General features: G+C 45.5%; 1 protein-coding gene across 3 annotated transcripts in view; it reads right to left on the bottom strand.

Moving 5' to 3' along the window:
* Window positions 1–6,229: 6,229 nt before the first annotated feature.
* Window positions 6,230–12,378, bottom strand: part of LRCH1 (leucine rich repeats and calponin homology domain containing 1) — a 212,148-nt gene continuing 205,999 nt past the window's right edge. For all 3 annotated transcript variants that reach the window (XM_058276670.2, XM_058276671.2, XM_071208279.1), the window contains one exon: window positions 6,230–8,525. In XM_058276670.2, the coding sequence (XP_058132653.1) occupies window positions 8,415–8,525 (111 nt within the window). In that variant the 3' untranslated portion in view covers window positions 6,230–8,414. The remainder of the gene's footprint in view (window positions 8,526–12,378) is intronic.

Raw genomic sequence — 12,378 nt, 5'->3', positions numbered from 1 at the left:
CTTTGTTGTTTTTTAACTAATTCCTCCAAATATGCATTTAGTTCTTTAATTTTTGCTCTTTCTTCTTTTTTGATGTATGAATTTATGGCTATAAATTTCCCTCTCAGTACTGCTTTTGCTGCATCCCATAAGTTTTGGTATGTTGTGTTATCACTATCATTAATTTCAAGGTAGTTTTTTATTTCTTTTGAGATTTCCTCTTTGACCCACTTTTTTTCTAACTGTGTGCAGTTTAGTTTCCATATCTTGGTGAGAAATCTGGTCCTCTGGCCCTTGCAGATATCCAGCTTCACTCCACTGTGGTCAGAGATATTATTTTGTATGATTTTGATCTTTCTGAGTTCATTGAACCTTTCTTTGTGGCCTAGCATATGGTCTATCTTGGAGAATGATCCATGTGCACTTGAGAAAAATGTATATCCTGCTGTATTTGGGTGTAATGATCTGTATATGTCTATTAGATCCAGCTCCTCTAATATACTGTTCAAAATTTTTGTTTCTTTAGTGATTCTCTTTTGAGATGTTCTGACCAAAGTTGGTAGTGGTGTATTAAAATCTCCCACTATAATTGTAGAGGCATCTATTCTTTCACTTAGTTTTTCCAGTGTTTGCCTCACATATTTGGAGGTGCCCTTGTTAGGAGCATAAATATTTATGATTGTTTGTTCTTCTTGAGAGAATGTCCCTTTCACTAATATGTAGTATCCTTCTTTGTCTCTCACAATTGTTTCGCATTTAAAGTCTATTTTGTCTGATATTAATATAGCTACTTGTGCCTTTTTTTGGTTATTGTTTGCTTGTAAGATTGTTTTCCAACATTCACTTTCTTTTTTTTTTATTTAAAGATTTATTTATTTATTTCTCTCCCCTTTCTCTCCACCCCCCACCCCGGTTGTCTGCTTTCTGTGTCCATTCGCTGCATCTTCTTTGTCCGCCTCTGTTGTCAGCGGCACGGGAATCTGTTTCTTTTTGTTGTGTCATCTTGTTGTGTCAGCTCTCCGTGTGTGCGGTGCCATTCCTGGGCAGACTGCACTTTCTTTTGCACTGGGCAGCTCTCCTTACAGGGCGCACTCCTTGCACGTGGGACTCCCCTACGCGGGGGACAGCCCTGCATGGCAGGGCATTCCTTGCATGCATCAGCACTGCATATGGGTCAAGGAGGCCCGGGGTTTGAACCGCAGACCTCCCATGTGGTAGACAGATGCCCTAACCACTGGGCCAAGTCCGCCGCCCAACCATTCACTTTCAACCTCCATGAATCCCTGGGTCTAAGATGTGTTTCTTGTAGACAGCATATAGATGGGTCATATTTCCTTATCCAATCTCCCAGTCTGAGTCTTTTGATAGGTGAGTTTAATCCATTGACATTCAGTGTTATTGCTTTCAAGGAATTATTTATGTTAGCCATATTTTGTTTGGACTTGTGTTTGTCATATTTTGTTTGTTTTTTTTTTTCCTTCTCTTTTTGTCTTTTTTGTTGCTCTTATACTCTCCTCCAACTCTGCCTCTCCTGTTTTTTCCTTTCTTCCTGCAGAACTCCCTTTAGTACTTCTTGAAGGGCAGGGTTCTTGTTGGCATACTCTTCCAATTTCTGTTTATCTGTGAATATTTTGAACTCTCCATCATTTTTGAATGCTAGTTTAGCTGGGTAGAGTATTCTTGGTTGGAAATTTTTTTCTTTTAGTACCTTGACTATATCATACCACTGCCTTCTTGCCTCCATGGTTTCAGATGAGAAATCAGCACTTAATCTTATGGAGCTTCCCTTGTATGTGATGGTTTTCTTTTCTCTTGCTGCTTTTAGAATTTTCTCTTTGTCCTGAACATTGGATAATTTGACAAGTACATGTCTTGGGGTGGGCCTGTTGGGATTTATGGTGTTTGGGGTGCACTGTGCTTCCTGGACATGTACATCCATCTTTCTCAGTAGATTTGGGAAGTTTTCAGCCATTATTTCCTCCAACACCCCTTCTGTCCCCTTTCCCTTCTCTTCTCCTTCTGGGATGCCTATAATACGTATGTTTGTGCGTTTTGCATTGTTATTCAGGTCCCTAAGTCCTAGCTGGATTTTTTCTATCTTTTTATTGATCAGTTCTACTATCTGTTTGATTTCAGATGTACTGTCTTCCAAATCACTAATTCTTTCCTCTGCCTCTTCTAATCTGCTATTTGCTGAGTTTTTTTGATTTCTTGAACTGTGGTGTTCATCCCCATCATATCTGTTATCTTTTTGCATATTTCTGCAATTTCCTCTCCAAGTGTTTTCTTCATATTGTTAATCTCTTCCTTTACTTCATTAAGTTGGTCTCTAATATATGTTTTGAGATCTTTAATTACTTGTTCGATGTTCTGCTCCCCTTCCTGGTTTTTAGTTTGTTCACTGGATTCAGCCATGTTTTCCTGATTATTGGTTTGGTTTGTAGTTTTTTTGTTGCTGTCTGGTCATCATTTTATCTTGACGGGTTTAATCAGTTTCTTAGCTTCTTTGTCTACTCTTGGGGATTAATTAGTTGTTGTTCTTGCATAAGTGTTATGTCTTCTCTTTGTCACTTTGTTCTTCTTACTCTATTTTCTTTTTTTTTTTTTAAGATTTATTTATTTAATTCCCCCCCCCTCCCAGGTTGTATGTTCTCTGTGTCTATTTGCTGCGTCTTGTTTCTTTGTCCACTTCTGTTGTCTTCAGCGGCATGGGAAGTGTGGGCGGCGCCATTCCTGGGCAGGCTGCACTTTCTGTTGCGCTGGGCGGCTCTCCTTATGGGGCGCACTCCTTGCACGTGGGGCTCCCCTACGCGGGGGACACCCCTACACTGGGGACACCCCTGCGTGGCACGGCACTCCTTGTGCACATCAGCACTGCGCATGGGCCAGCTCCACATGGGTCAAGGAGGCCTGGGGTTTGAACTGCAGACCTCCCATGTGGTAGACGGATGCCCTAACCACTGGGCCAAGTCCATTTCCCTTACTCTATTTTCTTGTTACTGGTTAAGTTCACTTTGAAGGAAAATATTAGGGCCAGGAAAAGCAAAATGAGTAAGAAAAGAAAATGTGTAAAGTAGTATTGGTAATAAATGTTAACAGAGCAACAACATGAGATCTGGGAAAATGGATATTAGACTCGTGTAAGTTGTATAGAATTATAGCAGTAAGTAGAGTACCTATAATGAGACAGTCAACTGAATATGGGGAGGCATATAGTATGAATTAAAAAGCCAGTGTTTTCATGAGAAAGGGAAAGAGAAAACAAAGACATTAATATCAAGAGTGGATAAAAGAAAACAGAACAAAGGTATTAGAAATGAAAAGTCAGACAATTTGGGGGCCAAAGAAAGGGAGGTGGAATGTAAGAGAGACAGTAGATGATGGAGGATAGCAAGATGTGGGGGAAAGGGGATAGTGTAGGTGGCCAAAATCAATTCACACAGAAAAGAGGAAATGGATGATGATGAGGAAACACAGCAAATGTGAAGCGCTCCCTGCAGCACCTATCATATAAAGAAAATAAAGTAAAATAAGAAGAAAAAGAGAGAAAGGAAAAAAAAAGAAGAAAAAAGGGGGTGGGCAAAGAAAAGGGAGGGAAACAAGCAAGAAAAAGAAAAAGAGAAAAAAAACCCTAAATAAACAAAAAATGACCTTGGGGAATAAAATGGGAGAAAAGACCAGGAGATAATGCAATATTAGCAACCAAGACCAAAAAAAAAAAAAAGAAAAAGAAAAGAAAAAAGAAAAGAAAACACAAACGCTGAGGGCTAGGATAATCAAGGACCTCAGATGGACCTCAGGGCACGGTGATTTCAGGGATGGGAAGTCTGTGATACTGCAGACTCAAGAGGTGTGAGCCTCTGGGGTGTGGGCCACCAGGGTTTAGGGGACACAGACCTGGGAACCACACATCTGGTTAACAGGAGGCCTGGGAGCACTGCAACGCAACACAGCCTTCAGGGATCCCTGCAGCTGGGCACCAGCCCTAGGGCGAGGGGTCCCACCCACAAACTCTGATCTCTGTGTCAGAAACCCAAAATTCCACCTCTCACAAGAATCTCTTCTGTCACTGTCTCACCAAATCAACATCCAGACACCTCCTGTCCTGCAATCCCCCGAAACAGCCTGCTGGGGGCGCCACTGCACTACAAAGAATTCAGGGACCGCCGCGGACAGGCTGCCAGCCGTAGGTGGAAGGGTTCCTCCTAGAACTTCTGACCTCCGTGTCAGAAACCAAAAGTTCCACCTCTTGGAAGAATCTCTTCTGTCACTGTCTCACCAAATTGACATCCAGACACCTCCCACCCTGCAAGCCCCTGAAACAGCCCGCTCAGGGCTTGGGAACTCCCCAGCACAGCAAAGCCTCCAGGAATTGCTGCCGCCGGGCCACCATACCCAGGGGGAAGGGTACAACGCACAGCCCCAATCTCTGTGAAAGGGACCCAAAATTCTACCTCGTGGCAAGAATCTCCTCTGTCACCGTCCCACCAAATCAACATACAGACACCTCCTGCCCTGCAAACACCCAAAACAGCCCGGTCCAGCAGGACTCCAACCCTACTCAGCCACTTCTTTGCAGGAGAGATTATAAGGTGCGCTCATTCAGATGCCATCTTGCCCCACCTCCAGCAGTTCTTTATATATTCTGAACAATAAACCCTTACCACATACATGGCTAGCAATGATCACTGTGCCATTTTTTTGTTTTTTTAAAAATCTTTTTCTTGCTCTTTGATCTCACCATGGTCTGTCTTAGCCAGCATTTAAAAACTAGACCAAATGGATCAGTTTACCAGGTTTTATCACATGAATATGGTTATTTCGTATCTCCAAGCATTCTGAGTGTCGTCTGGGACCTTTTCTTTCTTTTTTCTTTCTTGACACTTCATTTGGGCCCCAGCTCTGCGGGGAAGCTCCTGTGTGCAGTGGAAAAGGGCACAGCCTGACATACTGTGACCGCAAATGAGTTACCCCAACACTCTGAGCCTCTCCTTATTCGTTTGCATCTTATGAAAAATGGTCAAAACCCAACTTGAATTGCTTCCATGAAAAAGTCCTAGCCTCTTGGATGACAACTGGGCCTGGGAAGGCAGAACCACCACAGCACCCTTCGCTGTCTTTTGTCCCTACTTCTCACAGCGCTTCCTCTGGCATTTTCCTAGGTTTTATGTCTTGTGTCTTCAGTCACCAGGAAAGAAGCAAAATCCTGGGGGATGAGACTTACTGGTCAATTTCGAGTAAGAAGCTGTTTCTGCACCATGAACAAGGGCCAGGTGGTGGCGTCCTTGTAAGAACCACAAAAACCTGGGGAACGAGGCAGGGGTAGATCCCAGAAGCCTGGGGTGCTGGGATGGCAATCCCACAGGGGCCCAACACAGCCCTTCTTTACTGGACTAGGAAAACAGTTTTTGAGAAAATCGATGTTAAGTTTGTTCATTCTTTAACTCTGTCTCCTCAGTCCCTGCTACGTGACAATTCCTCTTCTAGGTACTGGAGAATTGGCAAAGAAAACACAGATCTAAAAGAAAACACTGCTCTAATGCAGCATATGTTTCAGCTCTCAGCCCGCCCACAGTGGCCACTCACTAGCATTATTGGCCATCAAGGTGGGTCGGGACCAGGCAGCCGAGTGCACAGAGTAGAGCAGCTCGAAGCAGAAGCCTGTGCCATGTCCCAGGTCTGTGTGTGCTGTGTGGGATGGCGCAAGATGACAGAAACTGTCATTGCTTTCCACGCAGCCACTCTTTTTGCAAAGGGAGGCTGGAGGTGTGGGGGCTGGCCGGGGGCAGGACCAGATCCTGTGGCTTTTTGCAACATGTGCCAAGGAAGCCTAAGGCTTCCTCAGAGACACCCTAGAGTCGTCACCCCAGGGACTGACGGAGTGGGGCCCGGAATCTCTGCTGCCACCCCCAACTCACCAGAGCCCTTGGCTTTTAACTGCTCTATTTTGTGTGGTTCCAGGTAAGATTTAGTTTAGGGGGGAAATTATCCTAAGTATATACTTATATATATTTAGGATATATATATTTATAAATGACAGGTGTATGTATTTACATATTTTTCATTCTTCCGATATATAATCTCCTGATTTTACATATGTATATATACATAAAAACACATTCACACACATATGAACATGTGTGTGTGTAATTCCAGTAGATGATCAACACAATCTTTGCAATGACCATTTTTTTTCTTTTGCCACGAGAGTCAACCTTTGTATCAGATGGGTAAGTCAATCAGAAGATGGTTTGTACAAATTCAAAGTTTTAATGTCTGTTAAATAATAAAAGGGAAGATATTTGCACTATGTACATTCTGTTCAGTTATGGCACTATCCACTGGTCATGCACATTTTATTGCACATATAAACAGTGTACAAGGATTGTGAAGAGGTCTTAGGCATACAAGGACTGCATTTAAAAGAAAAAGTCATATTACAAAACAGACGCCATTTGTATTATACAGTCAACTTCAAGGAAATACTGAAAATTAACATCAAGAGACATTCTAACTTCAGGAAAAAAAACCTCTGAAAACAATGATTACAGAGCTTCATGTTGTTGTATATACAGGTAAAAAAAAATATTTCAGGACCCTGCCCTCTGAATGCTCGTCAGGTGCAGCAGTCTAAATTCCTATTTATATAATCACCCTTCGAATGATGCTTAAATTGTATACGCACTTTGTCCAAATCTCTTTTGTCTTTACATCATTATGCTATTTGACAAGACCGGTATTTGTGCAGTACAGGAAAGTATTAAAATACATTTTATGTTAGGTTAAAGTGCACAGTACATGTGACAGGAAACGACTGCCAGCTGCCAGCCCAGACGTCGGCCGTGAGCGCCCTCCAGCCTCCAGGGCGCGGCGTGGGGCTGGCGTTGTCGTGGGCACCACTCGCTGCCCCTCGCGTGGCTTCCAAACTGCGGGGCTGCTGCTCCTGAAAGCCTCACGGCGGCTCTGCAGGGGGGGAAAGACGCCCCCGCCTCCGCCCAAGGAAGCCTGGGGCGCTCTTGGGGCCCGCAGCTGCCTTCCCTCTCGGCTTCTCTCTGTTCTGTCTCCCCACGCCCCGCCTGGCCTTGGGCCTCCAGGCTCCACTTGACCTTCTCCCCGCCCGTGGCTGCCGCCTGGGTCCCCAGGGGGCCTGCCCAAGACCGTGAAGTATTTGCCAGCGACTCTGAAAGCCACCCGCTCCCTGACAACAAAATCCGCGCTTCTCCCTCTCAGAAGGCGTCCTCTTTTAAAACTGGACGTGTGGAAGAGCTGGCTTCCTGCCCCAGGTCCTCTGTGCCTTAAGTAATTTTGGATGGCTCAGCAGTCAGAGCTTCCCTCAGAAACCTTCTTGCTTAAACAACAAACTCTCGCACATCTCTCCTTTCCTCTCTGGCTTCCTCTACTGCCTTTGGTGCCAGACCAATGACCCTAGTCACAGTGCGAAATTCTACCTCGACACGTGCTTTCCATGGCTCCTTTGTGTTAAAAATGTGAATGTTTTGTGCATAGCAAAATAAGTATGAATCCAAAAAATAATTGTTCACATTTTAATTTCAAGTTTAATATGTCTTTTTTTTTTTTTTAAATCACAGCTATTTACAAATAACTTTGGGGTGCCCTCTTGATTTCAGTCAGTTGATTCTATCAGGGGACAACAGGGCTGCTGGAATGTAGGAAACTGGATGGAATGCAGAAATATAAAGACCAATGTTCCCCAAACCAAAGGGTAAATAATGCCTCCCCAGAACACAGTTCTTGTTACAGAAGCACCTGTTTTTTGCTTACGTTTTTTTCCCTTCAGAGTCATATACACCAGAAAACATGATTAATGAGACCTAGAGCTACCGCATACCAAAGAGGGTAGAAAATAACTCAATATTTATAATATTAAAATAAAGTGTTTAACCACAAAAAAGCAGTAATAAAATAGTTTCCTAATTTACAATTTGCATCCAAAGGATGAATAACTCACTAATAAATAATATTTATATAAATATTTTGTATGTTGAAAATAGATTTCTTTTTAAAAGGCAATGGTCTCAAGAAACTTCTTGAAAAATTTGGTGGTGAAAAACCTGATTGTGTTCCCCCGCCCCCCACCCCCCAAATAGAGCACGTGTTTGGTTTTAATAAAACGAATGCATCACGCAGCAGAACAGTTGTGCTTGGTGCTTTGGTGAGCGCGGAAGGGATGAAGGGCGTGGAAAAAGGCAGTGATGTCGCAGATGGAAGTTCTCAGCCAGCTGCTGTGCTGGGTCCAGGCGCAAGTCCCCGCAGGGCGGCTCTGACAGGGGCGAGCACTTCCCCCGGGCCCCCTGCCCTGAAGCCTCTGCGACACGGCTGGAGCCGGGGCGGCTGGCGGGCGAGACGGGGGGCGCAGGTCCTGGAGCAGAGCTCGCTCCCGCCCAGGGAAGAGGCTGGGCCCGGGGCGCGTGGCTTCATGTGAACAGGGCCTTTGTCACGGCCACGTCCAGCAGCGCCTGCACGGTGACGCCCACTTTGACCAGGCCTTTCTCCTCGAGAATGTGGTGGGGCAGACACAGCTTCTCCTACAAGGAAGCAGAACAAAACATGACGTTTCTGGGACTGGGTCTCAGTCATCAAATTTGGAGATATGATTTGGCCAGAGGGTGAGCTGGCTGGTTTTTACCTCCTTGCGAGTCAGATACAACTAGAGGTACTCAGCTCCCTAACCAACAGAGGAGGAACCTACCAGTCTGTGAAGAAACCACCCCCCTGACGGCCGGGCCTGAGCGCAACACCATCATCTGCCTGTTTCGTCATCTCACAGCGGGCTCCTTCCCTTGCTCTCTTCTCTTTGTTTGCAGACAATGATTTTTCACAACTGAGGATTGTTCTCGAAAGGCTCCTAATCACTTTGAAATCAGCAATAGATCTAAACACTTAAGAAATCTGTACAATGAATACCTGAGCTATATACAAAGTGAAAAACCACACACCAAGAACATATTGACTTACATTCTTATGAAGCAGAATTGCAATAGCTTATCACACAATTTAAAGTAACTCAAATTACTGCTTATATAGACCACCCAGTTATACTGACCATAAGCCACTGATTAACTTCATTTTATTTCCTGTGACCTCTGGCATAGATGTATGTTGATGGACTAATATCCTTTCATCACGGTTTATGAACAGCCTTGCAAATAAGCACATTTTGACCACAGTCTTCAACATCCTTAGACCTCTCTCTCTCTTTTTTTTGAGGTACCGGAGGCCAGGGATTGAACCCAGGACCTCATATATGGGAAGCCAGCGCTCAGCCACTGAGCCACATCAGCTTCTGTGAGTTGGTTTTTTAATTTGTTTTGCTTGCTGTTTGTTTTTTTCAGGAGGCACCAGGAACTGAACTTAGTACCTCCCATGTGGGAGGCAGGTACTCAACCACTCGAGCCACATCTGCTCCCCATATCCTCTTTTTAAGATTCTTTCATAAAACTGCTAAAGATGCAAATGTTCTGCTACTTTCTCCTGTTGTATTTTTGCTCTTAGGAAATGTTCAGCACTCACTATTCAAGGTACACAATCAACGTTAGTGATTTCTTGCATGTGGAATCTTTTTCCCTCAACAAAATAGTTTCTAAAATAACACGATGAAGTAATTTTACCTCTTTGTCACTGGCCCTGGCCTGCCATCATATAAGGCACTCACTCTCCTTCCATGGTGTGTCTGGCCAGGAAACGCCTCCCGGGCCAACACCCTGTCCTGTCTACTCGATGAGGTGTTCTCTGCAGCCTGATGACCGTGGAGCTTTCTTTTTCAGGAGGTCCCGGGGGTTGAGCCTGGGGCGCTGCACATGTGAAGCAGGCACTCAACCACTGAGCGGCACCCACTCCCTGTGCACCGGTCTTAAGGACAGCTCAGGTGGAGTGGAATCAGAGCACCGCACAGGGCTGCTTCCTCTCGTGGGACTCTCACTGCCTCTGGCAGGACTGTCCGTCCGTCTGCTCGTCAGACGCTCCTCAAGGGCCACCCCATGACGTCTCCAAGAACTTGTTCCACCGTCCCAACGTGTCCATGGGTCCCGCGCTCTCACCATCTCATGCCTGCTCTCCTCACATCACTCCACACGCGGTGAATTCGGCACCTTGGATTCTGACCACGGGCCTTCAGGAGGGCCATCTGTCAACCTAAGGCCGCTGGACTGTTGCCCTTATTTCATGTGGCTGCTGCTGTATCGAAATGGGATTATCCTGGGAACGGCATGTTTAGGTAGGATTGCGAGTTTATGCTGCTTGCAATTTATTAACCAAATGCCAACCCAAGAAAGGGGGACAGGTGGTGGTGCCTGAGTCCTGAGTTGTGAGATTGGTGGGTCTGGGTGGTCCTTCTTCACTGAGCCGTTTGGGAGGCAAACTAGGAATGGTTACCAATTACCATTAAGCCACCAGGTGTCGGCTGCTACTGGAAAAAATAGTTCACTTAATAACATAGGCAAAAGTCAATTACAAATGAATTAAAGAATCAAATGTTAAAAAAAAGACCAAAAAACCCACCCTGCCCAATTAAATATAGGTGAGCATTTTATTTCCTATGAATGGATGGAGAAGCTAAGAAAGCTGTATTAAAAGGGCACCAGGGAAAAGATAAGGATCTAGAAGTTTAAAGCCTCCCTGTGTCAAATAATACCTTAATTATATATAAAAAGATAAAAAAACAAAGTATAAAGAAAGTATTTGCACTGCAACAAATTACAAAGGCCTTTGGATAACGAATGAGCTCGATAAACCATTAAGAAAGAAACACTAAAATCAGCAGAACACTGGGCAAGGAGCATCAACCGGAATTCAAATACAAGTTTACCCCAAGACTTCATGGCTCATGTTTGGACAATGGCGCAAGACCTCCCATTCTTAAAATAAGGTTAGCCCTGAGTGTTCCTGAATTCCAGGACTAATATTTCCACAGAGCCCTATTCTCTGTGCATAACACGATGGGGCGTGCGCCAGTTTGGCGCCATTCCTGAATGGCGGCTCCAGCGGTCCGCACCGTTTAGGCTCCAAGCTGGAAGCCCTGGAAGGGAGGGCGCGGGGGGCGCAGAGCTCCAGAGCAACAGGGATGGGAAGTCCTGTGGACGTTTGGGTGTTTATAGGCTGCGTTAGCTCAAGGCCACCTCTCTCTCGGGTCCCTATTCTTCCAATAAGCACTCCTCACCTTTCTGGTCTGCTCGTTACCACATCAGGTGCCAACTCCAAGATTCTCCCGTCCCCCTTTACAGCTGGTCATGAGGGGTCAGTAGAAGGCATCAACAGGGACTGTCGTGTCCTCCCTGCCTTCGCTTTTCATCCAGGAACCCCCTACCCCGAAGAAGGCTGGAAGTGCCCTCAGAGTGTTTTATTATTATTATTACTTTTAGGAGGTGCTGGGGATTGAACCTGGGACCTCATACATGTGAAGTGCATGCTCAACCACTGAGGTGCACCTGCTCCCCTCACTGAGTGCTGATGAGTTTGGAGTGAACAAGTGTAAGCTAATGTAAAACCCTGGTAGTTCTGTTTTTTTTATCACAGGTCTGGAATAAAGATTCTGATGGGAACTGACTGGAGAAAGGTGGTTCTGGCTGAAAGGACAAGGAGGGGCAGTGAGGGGTGCCAGCGCTCGTCTTCCATCGACCTAGTCCAGCCACTGCAGAGGGAAGTGAGCTTAGAGCTGGGATGGGGATGGACTTGCCGTAGTTTTATGGTTGAACAAAAAATAAAAGAGAAGAGAAGGGCCTTTGAAGGACCAGCCAGCTGAGACAGCCATGCCAGAAGGCCACTTCTACCTAGCGGACTTAGAACAGAGACAACTGTACATTTACACTGACTTCAGATTCAATGAATTCAAATTGCAAAGTTACAGGATCCTCAAGGCTTTCACTGGGAAGGTGACAGCAGACTGTACCAGGACACCCCAAGCGTCTTTCATTGCATTTCTTTTTAAAGCACAGTGCCAAGTCACAGAGTAGTCTCTTCTGAGAAGTACACAAATAATGCTTCGGGACTGCCTCTGAGGAACTCCTGCTTCATGTCGCTTCTCCAGTGGGGGAATCAACCGGGCTCCCCCCCAGTTCCCCCCCAGCCTCTTCTGAACCATAGCAAGCAGGGCCAGACTGCAGGTCAGCGATCAAGACTAACTGCTCCCCTGGAAGACCTGGTGAGCACCTACTACGTGCCTTGCACCAGTGCTCTGAATCTGCAGTGATTCTTTCCTCATGACAACCCTGCAAGGTAGATACTTCTCCATTTTACAGTTGAGACACACTGAGACAGAGTTTAGGTAACTTTGTAAAGTCACACTGCTCGTGAGTAATGCGTCAGGACTCGGAACCCCACGCGGGTGCATCTAGGGCTGGGATCCGCGCAGCCGGCAGCTGCCTCCCACACCTTCCCTCCTTG

The sequence above is a fragment of the Dasypus novemcinctus genome, chromosome 15 (genome assembly GCF_030445035.2).
Source record: "Dasypus novemcinctus isolate mDasNov1 chromosome 15, mDasNov1.1.hap2, whole genome shotgun sequence".
Taxonomy (NCBI): Eukaryota; Metazoa; Chordata; class Mammalia; order Cingulata; family Dasypodidae; genus Dasypus; species Dasypus novemcinctus.
Note: the sequence above shows the minus strand (reverse complement) of the source record. Positions and strands in the feature narration are given on the sequence as shown.